The sequence below is a fragment of the Mobula birostris genome, chromosome 2, assembly GCF_030028105.1.
Source record: "Mobula birostris isolate sMobBir1 chromosome 2, sMobBir1.hap1, whole genome shotgun sequence".
Lineage (NCBI taxonomy): Eukaryota > Metazoa > Chordata > Chondrichthyes > Myliobatiformes > Myliobatidae > Mobula > Mobula birostris.
In genome coordinates this window covers 132,769,856-132,785,323 of record NC_092371.1, presented here as the reverse complement: position 1 = coordinate 132,785,323, position 15,468 = coordinate 132,769,856, and the positions used below count along the sequence as shown (strand labels likewise).

General features: G+C 47.3%; 1 protein-coding gene across 2 annotated transcripts in view; it reads right to left on the bottom strand.

Annotated features, from left to right (window-relative positions):
* Positions 1-1,145: 1,145 nt before the first annotated feature.
* The window catches only part of LOC140191293 (serum response factor-like), a 65,744-nt gene continuing 51,421 nt past the window's right edge, over positions 1,146-15,468 (bottom strand). Inside the window, exons 3-8 of one of the 2 annotated variants that reach the window (XM_072248571.1) lie at positions 15,015-15,255; positions 13,003-13,170; positions 10,266-10,412; positions 9,645-9,836; positions 4,645-4,721; positions 1,146-3,824 (exon numbers count right to left, since the gene is read on the bottom strand). In XM_072248571.1, coding sequence (XP_072104672.1) covers positions 3,723-3,824; positions 4,645-4,721; positions 9,645-9,836; positions 10,266-10,412; positions 13,003-13,170; positions 15,015-15,255 — 927 coding nt within the window. In that variant the 3' untranslated portion in view covers positions 1,146-3,722. The remainder of the gene's footprint in view (positions 3,825-4,644; positions 4,722-9,644; positions 9,837-10,265; positions 10,413-13,002; positions 13,171-15,014; positions 15,256-15,468) is intronic. The other variant, XM_072248578.1, reaches the window with a different exon arrangement.

The following is a 15,468-nucleotide window of genomic DNA, read 5'->3' as shown; positions in this document are numbered from 1 at the left end:
TGGAAATTCTCATCAGAGCAGATAAAAGTGAGGTGAACAAACAGGCAGATGGAAGTATAGTTGGGATTTCCATGGGCTTGTAATCTGATTGTCATTAACCTGTCCCATGAGTTCAAACATAAAAATGTATAGCACATCATCAAGCTCTTCAGCCCACAATGTTCTTCTTGGAGATTCTGGTGCAGATAAACTAACATCGAAATAAACTAGTAATGAAAAATAAAACAAGAGAAACTCCGCAGATGTTGGAAATCAAAATAATACACACAAAATGCTGGAGGAACTCAGCAGGTCAGGCAGCAGCTATGGAAATAAGTAAACAGTCAATGTTTTGGGATGAGACCCTTCATCAGTACCGGCAATGAAATGCCTAACTAATCCCTTCTGCCTACGGAATGCCCATATCCCTTCATTTTCTGCACATTTATGTGCCTATCTGAGAACTTTTTAAGACCTCTAACTTAAAGTTTGTATTTACCTCCATTACCATCTGTGCAGCACATTCCAGACACTCTCCATGTAAAGAAGTTTATCCCACACATCTTTCAACTCACCCTCTCCCCCACTTTAAATGCATTCCCTCTAGTATCAGACATTTTGACCCTGGTGTCTCCTCCATGTGCCTATCGTAAACTTCTATCAGGTCTCACTTCAGGCTCTGCCACTCCAGAGAAAACAACCTAAACTTGTCCAGCCTCTCCTTATGGAACATGTCCTCCAATCCAAATGGAGGCAGAGACCCAGAGAGGGAAGTGTCAGAGATACTAAACCTGGAAAATCTCTGCAGACGATACTCAAAAGTGGACATGTGCACCTATACACATGGTGAGGGCAATGGGACGAGAGTGCTGAGGTCACACGGCACCTGTCACAATTGGCTGCATAATTTATTCAATTTATTTCAAGGCAATTTTTAACTCTGTATCTGTACACGGTACTCTTCGTATGCACAAAGTTTCCAAAGAATAAATAGAATCCAAACACTGAAAACAAAACAATAAAAATTTGTTTCTTTTATTAAAAAGCTTTCACTGTGTAAATCACACCAAAATCAGGCATGTCAGGGAACCATCTGCTTGGTGACACACACCGCTCCTTAAATTGCAACTCATGGCAATAGTTTTATACTGTGAAAAAATTTGTTAAAAAACACACAGCCCTCCCCTGCCCCGCGTGATACAAACTCATACACATAAAAACTGCAAATACAATTTACAAGTGTTTTTCTCTTCTTCTCTGTAATACATAAATACTGAATAAACACCTATAAAAATAAACTCTCTCTTTCAAGGCATTTTATAAAAAGTAGTGGCCGCTTCCTATGAAAACGCCTCCCTTCATAGCACCAAAAAAGCAGCAGCTTGCAATTGGGCCAATCACTGAAGGAGCCAAGAAAGGCAGGGAAAGTCAGGTGCCAGGAACAGGTCAGCGGCCATGGTTTCAAGGCTGGTATCTTGGGCAGTGGGTGCACAAAAGCAGATTACCCCACAAGCATGTCGTGTTGGGATAGGGGAATGCCAGAGTTGCTGCTCAGCAGCCCAGTCAGGAAGAGTCAGCCTTGCCTCTCCCTTTCAACTGCATGATGAATGATCCCAGGCCACAAGCTTCACAGTAGCAGCAACTTCCCTGCCCACCATATTGATCAGCTTATCAGTTCATTCAACAAATCATGATACAAATAGCAGGGCTCCTTCCAGGATCACCAATCCTCGAAACACAGATACAAATCATGGCCAACATCTCATGCACCGAGAGGTCTGTGCAAGCCCCTACCCTCTTATCCCAGGCAAAGACCAACCCAGGGTCTAGTGTTCTAATCAGACTTTAGAACACTAAATTATAATTCTACATCCAATAGCTGGGACACCAAGGACAAGCAGACTATGAGCTAGACTTTTTGCACTAAACTTTACAGCCAGCCTTGTTCCTGTCCTGCTCAAAAGAGGAATTGCAACTAATCTTAACGCTACTTACTCCTTTAAGTGGGTGGAGTGAAATACAGCCAATACTGATCCTGCCTTCACCCAAATGAGCGTGAGCTGCAACCAATCCCATTGCTGCCTTCTTCTCATAGAGGGGGATTTAGAACATCAAATGATACAGTACAAGAGTAGGCCATTCAGCCCCTAATTAAGCTAATGATGCCTAATTACATCAATTCCTTCTGGCTGCAGATGATCTATACCCCTACACTCTCTGCACATTCCTGTGCTTATCTAAGAGCCTCTTAAAGGCCTCGATTGTATCCGTGTCCAACAGCAGACCTGGCAGCCTGTTCCAAGCACCATCATTTGCTGTGTTAAAAAATACCTGACCTGCACATCTCCTTGGAACTCCCCCCCTCACCTTAAATGCATGTCCTCTATATTAGACATTATGACCCTGGGGAAAAAGATACCAGCTGTTTATCTGTGCCTCTCATAACCTTATAAACTTCTATCAGCCTTCATTGTTCCAGAGAAAACCCAAGTTTGTCCAACCTTGCCTTATGGCACCTGCTCTCTAATCCAGGTAGCATCCTGGTAAACCTCTTCTGCATCCTCTTCAAAGCCACTACATCCTTCCTATAATGGAGCAACCTGAACTGAATTGAATACTCCTGACTTGAACGTGATGATTCGCGTGATGAAGGCAAGCGTACTATGTGCCTTCTTTATGCCCTATCAACTTGTGCAGCCACTTTCAGGGAGCTATGGACTGGAACCTCCAGATGCCCCTATACATCTGAGTAGCCAATCTCATTTACCTGACTGTTGTTGGGTGTGGGGGAGATGGGAAGACTTGCATCCAATTTGGATCCTGCCCCGATCTAGCAATGGGAATGTGCAGCCAATCTGATCATTGCTGCTGTACTGTGCGCTTGGCTGCTTCTTCCAGCTGGGTTTCAGTCATTGGAAACCACCAGCAGCAGTAAGTGCCTTATTTACATACCTCTACCACAAGGATGAGACCATTGACTCTGTTTCCCGTCTGTCCCCCCACCAAATGGCCACTCCAATAGGTCAACCAATTTAATACAGATTACCAATCAAAATTCACATAATCTCAATTAAAAGCATATTCTAAATACTTGTGTGTGTGGTATGTATACATGAGCACACGTGTGCATACGTGTATATTATATGTGTGTATTTCATATATACATATATAAAATACACAGAAACATACATATATTATACACACACATAGATCCCTCCAACAATTTTATTTTCAGTACAAATATAACAACAAAATAATTGTTGGAGAATTGTGGAAACTTTAGTGCCCATAGTCTGCAAAGTTAAATTGTAGCCCGGAGGGCAGGCACCAGAAATCCAAGAGAACCAGACAGATCCAGGCCTGGACACAGTCCCCACCCAGCCACATTCAAAATCTGTAGCTAAAAGCTGAGTTGCCACAAAACTAAACACATTTGCAACAAAGTTCATCAGAAGACTTTGTCCCTCCAAGGAGCAGGGAGAGGAGTGAGGTTGTATTTACACGGCCTTCACAACAGTGTGAATCTTTGGCTGAAGCCTGATGTGGGTCCACAGCGTGCAAATCGCTTTCAATTATGAAAAAGATAAACCTCAGGCAGTCAATAATTTCACATTGATTTAGAAAAAAGCTCCATTCATCCTTTCTGAATAAAGCAGGGCTGAGGGAAGCAAAAATAAATAAATATAGCAGGCAGTTTCTAGTTTAAATAGATGGTGCTCCTCTTGGGTCCTTGCCAGCAGTCGTCAGTCATTCTGGGCCAGCTTGTTGTTGTGTGTGGTCTCCAGGCTGCTCACCTGAAGCTCTGTCAGACTACCAGTGCTGGATTGTTGGCCAATCACTGTCATCTGTGGGGGGGAGAAAAAAGAGGACAGGAGTCACCACCCACCTGGTTCCTGGTTTGGCATCAGGCAACACTCCTCCCTCTCAAGCGTCTGAGCCCTGGGATGGGATAACACCCCCTCCACCCATACCTTCCTTCAAATCTGGCCTCAAGAGTCACCCAACACCTACCAGGACACAGCCCTACCCCCCACTCCATCAGGTCTGAGTCCTGGGATAAGCTAACACCCACCCACCCAGTTCCAGGCCCACAAATCACCCAGCAACTAACTACCCCACCTGCAGCAGATTCAGGTTCTGGAATCACACAGCTGTCCCTCCCATTCACCCTGTGCTCCCCTCCTACCCCAACCCTCTCTAGAGAAGCCTGGGATCACCCTGCCCACTTCTCCACCTCTTTTCCCCTTCAGGACTGGGAAACAGGGTCATCCACTGGTAACTGTTTTGGACTTTCACTGCTGCTGGTTCTCACCCCGGGCTCTGTCCCCATTCTGTGACCCGGTACTGCCAGACATGATCAACCCATCCCAAGGGGGCGGGGAGCCTGTGTGTGCAGTGTAAACATTTCCCTGACTCTCTGGGATGGGAGACTTTTCAGTTTAACAATCACCATTTACTAATATTTCAGCCCAGAAACTAGTAGTGGCACTGGCCATCTGTGTTTCTCTGGTCAGCTACTGGCTGTCACTGTCACCTAGTAACAAGACACCTAACTGGAGAATAACACCTCCAAACCTTCTTTCAGGGTGACAGCACGAGCGTGAGGGTGTTATCGAGGGACAGCCCACCCCGCTGCCCGCAGCTGGCTGTCCGTGTGCAACATACCTGGTGAAGCTGGACAGCTGACAGTGGGATTTGGACAGTGCCCGTGGGAGCAGTCAGCACAACCTGAGGTACACCACCTGCAAGAGACAGCAAGCAGCAAATACACGCTCAGTCATTGCACATCACCCATGCACCTCGAGTCCCAGTACCAGACCAACATCCAACGTATCCCTGCCAACTCTGACGATTGCCACCTCTAATTTCCCACTTCACCTGAGCCAAAACTCATTCCCTTCATCTATATCTGAGAATCTCATCAACATAAACAGTGCCCAATTCTTCCTCCTCTAGATCTTTTCATAACACAAACCAAATCTGTTTAAATCTTCCTTCCCTGTCACCAAGCCCACTCTCACATCCTGTCCATTTCTTACTTATCTTAGACTGCTAATCCGAGTATCCAACTCAGTAATAGGACACTGGCTTACACTCTCTCCAACTACATCACTACAACTGTCAGCACACTTCACAAAGCACCACGGTGGACCAACAGACAGAGAGCAAGACCACTGACCAGCAGAGATAGACAGCTGCTGAGAAATGACCCCAGCAGCCCCTCCCCAATGTTGTTAATCCTAGCCACACTTCAGTTCAAGGACAATTAATGTAGTGGTCACCAAAAAATTCACGTCCTGTCAACAAGTAAATAAAACAAGTTCCCTTTGTGTGGTGTCGAGGTAGAAGGGCAGCTGGTTGCCGCCACATCCAGACTGAGGAGTAACTGTTAATATCATCCCTGAACTATTCGCCTTTTTTTTTTTTGCTCAGCATAACAAAAGTTTCAATTTCCAGGTGCATTAACATTTCTTCCCCTCACAGATATCAGCTATCAGAACACTTCCATCAAAGTATAGACATCACCACCACATCCTAAACAAAAGCCCTTATTAGTACAGCAGACAAGTTTACATCTACACATTGTAGAAAAGGTTGCCATGTTTTATGGAAACTTTGTTTTTGAGTGTACCATACATGTTAAAAAGTCCAAAGGAATGTATTCCATGATTAATTTACGCTAACCAGAAAGTCCAGGGGCCTTATCAGATATCCAACAAAGTAAAATGTTCTTCCTCACACAAAAAGTCAGGATATGACTGCTGGGTAGGCCTAAGAGAAAAGACACTGGGTCCAGTTCAAGCTCCATCTTCAGAATTTTTTCCATTTCACCCAAAATATCACATCAGTATGCCTGAAGTTTGGGACAAGTCCAAAAACAGTGGGTGAGAGTTCCAGTATTTCCTTTACATTTAGAACACATTGAAGAAACCCCCGTCTTAAGTTCTGAGAGACGATCTGGAGTCATTTGGGCTCTATGCAGAATTTTGAGTTGCAATGCTTAAGTTCTATTAAAAACCAAAATTTTCTTTGCATTATCACAAATGTCTTCCCATGTTTCAACTGTAATTTCTACTCCCAGCTCTTCCTCCCAGACCCTTCCCAGCTGCTCAGCCTCTCCACCAGAACATTCCCACAAGATGCTGTAAATAGTACTGATGGAGACTTCACCCTTAGAACAAAACACCCTCTTTTCTATGTCAGAACTATAGAAATCAGTTAATAATGATGTTTTTTTTCCTGAATATAATCTCTCATCTGAAGGAAATGAAAAAGATCCTTGCTGGGTATGTTGAATTTCTGTACTATTTGACTAAAAGACATCATCGTTCCTTCATCAAACAAGACTCCTAGATGGAAAATCCCCTTAGAAATCCAAAGTTTAAATCCAGGATCCAATAAGCCAGGCTGAAAATCTGGACTGCCGGTTATTGGAGTGAAGGGTGATATTTTCACTGCGTTGCCCTCAATTTGTCGCACCGCCCTCCAAACCCTGACTGTATTAATTGTTATTGGATTGTGACAATATTCCTTAACTAGTTTCATTTTATTGAGGAAAAACAAATTAATAAGAGGGCATTTTACTTGTAAAGCTTCAATGTCTAGCCAAATTGAGGAAGGGTCCCTGCAAACCCAGTAAACCACATAAGATAAAAAGGAACTTAATTGATATTTTTGGTGTCTGGAAAATCCAGATCCCCTAGACTACTGGGAAGCTGTAACTTAGACATTTTACTTTGTCTGTTGGGTGAAAATGACTGGAATCATTCGTATTGGGTAGAGCAGACGAGGAAGAATGTTCATTTTGAGCAAGGATATTCGGCCAAGCCAGGAAATGGGAAGAGTGCTCCATCGTTCAAGATCCTGTTTGATTTTGTCAAATAACTGTGTAAAGTTAGCTTTGAACAATTGATTAAATGTAGGTGTGATAAATATGCCTAAGTAAACAAAACCTGTCTGTGATCACTCAAAGGGGAAAACACCCTGAGTGTCAGGTACCTGCTGCAGGTTCCCCAGAGGGAGAGCCTCTGATTTAGTAAAGTTGATTTTATAACCTGAAAAGGCGCTAAATGAAATGATGCATTGTATAAGGTGGTGCACTGATATAGCTGGGTTTGATAAGAAAATTAGAACATCATCCGCATACAATGTAATTTTACGTGACTTTAGTCCTCTGTCTGGAGCAGATATTTGGGGTCTTGCCGAATAGCCTCTGCCAATGGCTCGATCACTAGTGTGAAAAGTAGTGGTGACAAAGGGCAGCCCTGCCGGCTGCCCCTGAAGATACTAAAATTATCCGACCTAATACCATTAGTAAGAATCGTAGCCGGAAGGTCATTGTAAAGAACCTTCACCCACTTAATAAAATTATTGCCCAAACCAAATCGTTCTAAAGTTGAAAAAAGGCACGGCCATTCAACACCATCAAAGGCCTTTTCTGCATCTAAGGAAACCACCAAGCCATCCATTGCCTGTTGTTGACATGCCTGAATCACATTACATAATCTACTGATATTTTTAGATGATCTATGGCCTTTTACAAAACCCATTTGATCCTCTTTTATGATAAAAAGGTAACAAAGTTTCTAATCGCAATGCTGAGGTTTTAGATAAGATTTTAAAGTCAACAGTTAACAATGAAATGGGCCTGTAGGAGGCACAGTCTTCAGGGCTCTTTCCTTTTTTAAGAATTAGGGAGATATTAGCTTCTCTCAGTGATGATAGGAGGAGACCACAGTTAAATGCATGATTAAACATGTTTAGCATAGGCTCTGATAATAACCCTGTGAACTCTTTATAGAATTCACTAGTGGATCCATCAGAACCAGGGGCCTTCTCACTTTGAAGCCGTCTACTATTCTTCATTTTATTAGCACTGTGCTCATGATTCAGACTTTTCAAGATCAAGTCCACAGCAATCACCAATTTGTCTGCTGTCTTCCTGTTTTTAACTGAGATGGTGTCCTATGCCTGACCTTCATTTGCGGACAGACCTCCTGTGCACTACCTTGACCTTTCATCTTCCTTCTGACATACTGCACATGGACCTGACCTCTCACCTTCTTTCTGACGCCCTGCACACGGACCTGACCTCTAAACCTTCCTTCTGACATCCTGAACATGGACCTGACCTCTCACCTTCCTTCCAACATCTGTACATGTGCCTAACATAGTTTCAGCTTGATAAGTTGAGCACGGGCCTGATCATTCACCTTCAGTCTGGCATCCTTGCATTATCTCAAACTTTTACCTTCTGTCAGACATCCGTCCATCAAATAGCAGCCCTTCCCCAACTACATCTGTCAGGGACACACCGCCTGCAAGCCCTCCTCACCCAGACAAAGCTGGTAGAGCCATTCACTCACAGCTCCAGCTGTCAGGGACACACCGCCTGCAAGCCCTCCTCACCCAGACAAAGCTGGTAGAGCCATTCACTCACAGCTCCAGCTGTCAGGGACACACCGCCTGCAAGCCCTCCTCACCCAGACAAAGCTGGTAGAGCCATTCACTCACAGCTCCAGCTGTCAGGGACACACCGCCTGCAAGCCCTCCTCACCCAGACAAAGCTGGTAGAGCCATTCACTCACAGCTCCAGCTGTCAGGGACACACCGCCTGCAAGCCCTCCTCACCCAGACAAAGCTGGTAGAGCCATTCACTCACAGCTCCAGCTGTCAGGGACACACCGCCTGCAAGCCCTCCTCACCCAGACAAAGCTGGTAGAGCCATTCACTCACAGCTCCAGCTGTCAGGGACACACCGCCTGCAAGCCCTCCTCACCCAGACAAAGCTGGTAGAGCCATTCACTCACAGCTCCAGCTGTCAGGGACACACCGCCTGCAAGCCCTCCTCACCCAGACAAAGCTGGTAGAGCCATTCACTCACAGCTCCAGCTGTCAGGGACACACCGCCTGCAAGCCCTCCTCACCCAGACAAAGCTGGTAGAGCCATTCACTCACAGCTCCAGCTGTCAGGGACACACCGCCTGCAAGCCCTCCTCACCCAGACAAAGCTGGTAGAGCCATTCACTCACAGCTCCAGCTGTCTGGACTTGATCCCAACCTCCGGTTCTGCCACGTGGAGGTCACACGTTTTCCTGTCCGGATTTCCTCCAATGTCCCAAAGGTGTGCACGTCAGCAGGTTAACTGGCTATTGTAAATTGCCCCTCACTATGCAGGTAAGTGGTAGAATTTGGAAGGAGAAAATTACTTTGGAAATGGAGTCGCTATGTGAGCCAGGTTAGACGTGGCAAGTGGAAATACTCTCATTCTATCTTATGAGGAAATATAGAATTTACAAACATTATTTAGAAACACATCAGCGTTTAACTGGATCAAAACTCTGGAAATGCCTCCCGAACAGCTATGTGGGAGCACCTTCACCAGAAGATTGCAATAGTTCGAGAAGGTGGCTCAACCTTACCTTCTCAAAGCTAATTAGGGATGGTCAGTAAATGCTGGTTTTACCAAACATGTCCAGATCCCAAAAAATGAATAAATTAAAATAATAACTGCATTGGCAGGAGCACCTGAACCCAAACTACAGGGATAACATTGTCAACAGAGGCAGAACCATCACAGTAAAGGAATATGCATGTCCTCTCTATCCGACCTCACATGTCCAAACGACGTGTCAGCACCACCGCCTCCGCTCGGACCACCTTACCCTGCTCCTGCATCTGGCTGTGCGATACTTGCATCCCCGAAGATGGCTGCGAAAAGGCATTGAGAACAGCAAGTCCGTCTGACAGGCTGGGGCTGGAAGTGTACATAACTGTGCCGTGGGGACTCGGGTACATCACGTGACTGGCCATTGAAGTGGGTGCAGACGAAGTGACGATTGTTGCTGGCAGCGTCACTGGTGGAACAAGAGTGAAAGGGAATGATCACAGACTTGCAACTCGGAGAGAAAGGCTGGGGCAGGGATGGGGGGAAGGGGTGATGGGTTGGGAAAGGATGTGGGAGCTAGATAGGGAATATGCAGGAGGGCTGGGAAGACAGTGAGGGCAGGTATGTTAGAAAGGAGGGAATGGAGAAGGGATAGGGATGAAGGTGTGAGGAGAGGAGTAACAGCCGTGGAAGAATGGAGGGAGTAACAGTGGGAAGAATGGTGGTGTGCGATGGAGTAGACAGCCTGGGGGAGGTGTGCAGATGTCCAGGACAGAGGATAGGAAGGGTGTGTTGGGCCCGGGGGCAGAGAGCATGGGAGAGGGAATATGGGTTCAGTCAAAGTCTATATGTGCAGGGGCTGGGACAGCAAAGAGAAGGAGGAGGCAGCAGTCCTTACTTGTCCCGCTAGTTGAGGCCTGAGAGATCTCGGAGTTGCTGTCACTGATGGTGGCCGTGTGCTGCGTTGACTGATGCACGCTGACCTGAGCCGGCGACTGGTGCAGCTGGATCGTCTGCAAGGGGACCTGCTGGGCCACGGCACCTCCTAGGCAGAGAGAAAAGCAGATGAGCAGCCATCAGGATTGACACCTCCCCCCAGGCGTGGCCTGTCCCCAAGAGGGATGAAGCACTCCTAAAGCTTTGGCTTTTCACTCCATCCTCCCTCACACATCAACATGACAGGAAAGGAGAAGAGCTGACAGGCACAAACTGCACACGAACTCACACCGCACTCTGCACAGCACACTCACACCACACTCTGTACGCCCCCCGCACACGCACTCTGTACGCTCCCTGCACACCCTTCCAATGCACAGTGTGCATCCTGCACTTGCACAACACATCGGCTAAACCTTTCCTATCCATGTACCATCAAAATCTCTGCTGCTGTTTAAAGTTCATATTCCTTTACAATTGTAAAGTAAAACCACAGAGGGGGGATTTCCTCCTAAGCCTGAGCTGCCTGCCTGTCTGTTCACCCACACTCCCTCTTTACACACATAATCCTGCCATTTTTCTTTCACGTCAATATCCCTTTCAAAAGGCGGCAATGACTCCATCACCCTTCTAATCGTTATTATAATTGCCTTCAGAGACATTCTCTCAACTCCCTCAGGTTTGCTGGTCACTTACCTTCAATCTATGCACTCAGCATTTCAACCCAGCCACAGAAAATGGCTTCTCTTTACCCTAAATCAGGGACTCTCAACCTTTTTTATGCCATGGATCAATGCCATTAAGCAAGGAGTGCACGGACCCCACTGCTCTAAATGAATCCTCCATGAACTTAAATACTTCAATCAAAACTGTCAGGTGTTTCCTCGAGAACAAAACTCTCAGTTTCTAGTCTATCCCAAACCCAAAACCCTAATCCAGGCAAGGAGTGCACTCCTGGCTTTGCTGCCTGTAAAATAGTTGGCTCTGTTTAAAATTATCAAGAACACAGAATGGGTCAATGCCCGCAGTTTGACTTCGCAGGACTGGGGAATCAAAAACTAGAGGGCACAGATTTAAAGTGAGGACGAAGAGATTTAACAGGGATCAGAGGAACAATTATTTCACTTATAGGGTGGTCAGTGTCTGGAATGAACTGCCAGAGGAAGTGGTTGATGCAGGTACATCGATAATTTACATAGGTACATGGACAGGAAAAGTTTATATGGATACAGGATAAACACAGGTAAATGGGACGTGCTTAGAGGGGAATTTTGGCCAGGGTGGATGAGATGAGCCAAAGGGCCCGTTTTCATGCAGTGTGACAATGATTGTGGCCCTTCCATTCCCACAGGCACAGAGTATAGAAACGGGCTTCAGCCCATTCGGTCTGTGCTGCCCATGGAGCACCTGTCTGCACTAATGACATTTTCCAACACGACGCCTGCTGCTGTGGTGGAGCATGAAGCAGCAGGTCTGTCAGTGAGAGTCTCTGCACAGACCACTCCCTCAAGCAGTGAATTCCAGGTACTAACTGCCCTCAGATGTAACAAAAATTTCTTCAAATCTTTTCCAAATCCCCTCTGTCAACTGGTTTTAATCTCCTGGGCAACGGGCTCATCTGCCCTATCTGTATCCTTCATAACTTTACGTAGCTCTCCATCAGGTCACCCCCACCCGCGCCCCCCCCACTCGAGCCTCTTCTGCCACAAAAGAAAACAAACCCAGTCTCTCATGACTGACTGAACCATTCCATGCCAGGCCACACGCTGGTGAATCTCCTCTGCATCCTCTCTGCAGTGTTGTGATCACAATGCACAAAGTCTGCAGCCGTGGGCTGAGGCTTTAGAGGAGCAGTGGCGTTTCTGACATTGCCAGACTCAATTCCAGGCCAACAGATTCCAGACTGCAGTTAAACTCGGTGCCTGAGGCAGGGGTTCAAACCCAATGCCTGGATGCTCAATACCAACGGGAATCAGGACGCTCCCTTCTGACAATCAGACACAGGATCTCTGACTGCTCCTCTCTCTGTGAATGCTGACTGGCCATTTCCAATATTTTCTGTTTTTGTGCCGAGCCCAGTGGGACCCTCTCTTTGTATCAGGCTCCCGCCCCCAACTCGAGCAAATAAATGTGGCTGTCGCACCAGTGCAGTGCTACCCAGTTGGAGATGCCATTTTTCACACCACACAAAAATCCAACGCCCAGCATGCCCGGCTGCTTAACTCTGCTCTGTAGAGACTGGGAGAGGCAGCCCTGGGTCCAATCCCTGTGATTCCAGCAGTCAGCACCTGTCACAGACATCACACTAGAATCTTGCTGTGCAAATACAGCGCCACTACCACAGGACTGTGTAACTCAAGCACAAGAATGCAGTGGTAAAAATGCAAATCCTTCCCTAGGGCAGAAGCAGGGCAGCTGGTTGAGCGGGAGTGGGCACTAAAGGAGGTGGTACTCAGTAGTCAGACGGAGGTCCCATTATCAAACAGGGGTAGGGAGTGTCTATTACAACTGCGAGTCACCAGCTGCTCACAGGCTGATGTCTGCAGAGGCCTCAGTGCTTACACAGTATAGGACTCTGCTGGGGCAGGGCTAGGATTCCCTGGTGGGACAGGCCTGAGATTCTCTTCACTGCTCCCATCCACTCCCTGACCTAGCTCGGCCCCATGTCCCTCCCCCGCCCACCTGGGAACAACACTCGCCTGCAATGGAGACAATCTGACCGCTTGCGGACGCTGGGAAGCGAAAGACCGTCTGCTGTCCTGGCTGCGACTGCCCGCTCATCATCTGACCCTGCTGACCCTGGATGGTCAGTGAATGTTGCTGCAACTGACCAATCGGGATGGAGGGCGTCCCTGGCAGTGATGTGCCTGTCAGAGGGAAAACAGACAGTGAACCGAGCAGCTATGGAGGCAGCTCAGCTGGGGCAGGCAGGGGAAGGGGGCACAGTGGCACACTGTTAGTGAGGGGGTGTTTGGCGCTAAGGGAGGGGGGATATAATCACTCCCCAACCCCTACAACTTTACTGAGGGAACGTACAACCACTGCGGCTGAGGAACTGGGTTACTAACAGATCCCAAACCAGGAGATAAGCACAGCTTGGTACGGCAATTCACAGAACACTACAGCACAGCACAATCCCTACAGTTCACGATGTTGTGACAACTATTTAAAATAGTCTGAGATCAATCTAACACTTCCCTCCTGTATACCCTTCCATCTTTCTATCATCGATAAGCGTATCTAAGAGTTTCTTAAAAGTCCCTAATGTATCCAGGAATGCAATCAGGTGCAGAGGGTAGTGGACTACAGCCTGACCCATCACAGGCACTGTCCTCCCTCCCCACTATCGACAGAAAACCCTGGCTCAGGGCAGCAGTTATCATCAAGGATTCCACCTGAGTCACGTCTTCTTCTCTCAGCTACTATCAGACAGGAGGTACAGAAGCCTGAAGTCCCACACCAATAGGTTCAGAAACATGCAATCCTGCACAACCGAACCCTACCTCTGCAAAGGAAGACTATTGATCACCTACTGCACTACCAAGGACTCGTCTCTGACTGTCTTTATTTCTACAGCAAATCATTCATGATGGATGATTGAGAGGACATAGGGAGAGAGGAGGAAATGTGAACTAATCTCCATCAGTAGAGGAAAACCTCTGGGCAAACCGATGAGAACACTGACTCTCGGCAATTCAAGACGTGTTAAAGCAAGTGGTTGCAAAGGTTACGGACTAAATGCCTCTTAAACATTGTATATCTGATTTTATCACCTCCCCTAGCAGTCCATTCCAGGCACCTAACATTCATAATTTAAAAACTTGCTTTCTACATCATTTTTAAACTTTTCTCCTTCTCACTTTAAACTTATGCCCGCTAGTATTTGATGTTCCCACACTAGGAAAAGGACTGTCTCTGTACCCGGTCTCTGTCTCTCATGATTTTATATGAGGTCTCCCCTGAGCCTCCAGTGCTCCAGAGAAAACAATTCAAGTTTGTCCAGTCTCTTGGAGCTAACACACTCCAATCCCAGCAACGTGCTGGTGAGCTTCCTCACACCCTCTTTAACTTCTCATCCTTTAGTGGTGATTACAATGACCCACGACACTCCGAATGACACCTGAACAAAGTTTCATTTCTCTGCAACTTGACTTCCCAATTCAGAGCTCTGACCAATGAAGACCAGTTTGTGATATGCCTTCTGTATCACCCTATCCACCGGAGTTGTCACTTTCAGGAAACTATGGACTTGAACCACATCAGTGCTACCAATAGTCTATTTACTGTAAACTTTCCTGTGTTTGATCTCCCCAAGTGCAACACCTCACATTTGTGTGGATTAAACTCCTTCCATTTCTCCACTCATGGGGATGGGGGAGGGGGCAGAGGGGGGTTTCACTTGACCCTCACTGACATCTGTACATCCACGCCACACCGTCCGACCCACAGCACCAGCTCCAACACCCTCCCGCCTCCATTCCACACAGTCACAATCAACATGCGCTCTGGCCTGGCTCCCCCCACTCCACCCTTTGCTGCTCTCGACCTTCCCTCGTTGTGCCCACGGAGTGCACACCCCATCGACCATATCCTGCCAGTCGTCAGCCACCCTCCCCATCGCTCACACCCACCTGACATGAGAGTCTCCCTACAGCCCCACCTTCCCACAGCCTGCCGGTCGTCAGCCACCCTCCCCATCGCTCACACCCACCTGACATGAGGGTGAACCCGCTGGGAATCTGCACCATGCTGCCAGAGGTGCCGGTGACGGCAGGTTTGAAGACGGTGCCGTTGCTGTTGGTGATGGCGGTAACTGGAGCCAGATAATTGGTGATGGGGAAGCTGTGGCCAGTGCTAACCTGCAGGTTGGTGGAGGTGTTGGAGGCCAACTGGTTGACCCCCTTTGACCCGGGAACATTGGTCACAGTGAAGGTGGTTGGCTTCAGACTGTCCTGAGGGAGAAAGAGCAGCGTTAGTGTTGACCTGGGGAGAGATAGAGAAGCACAGACAAGGGAGGGAGGAAGTGTTTACCTCAAGGGCAATCTGTCTACAGTACAGAGCATTGCTCTGACTCACACAAACCCACCAACACACAAACTACGGCTCTTCGCCACCCAATGCCCCAAATCCCACCACAACACAGAGTGTAGACTCCCATGCAGGGT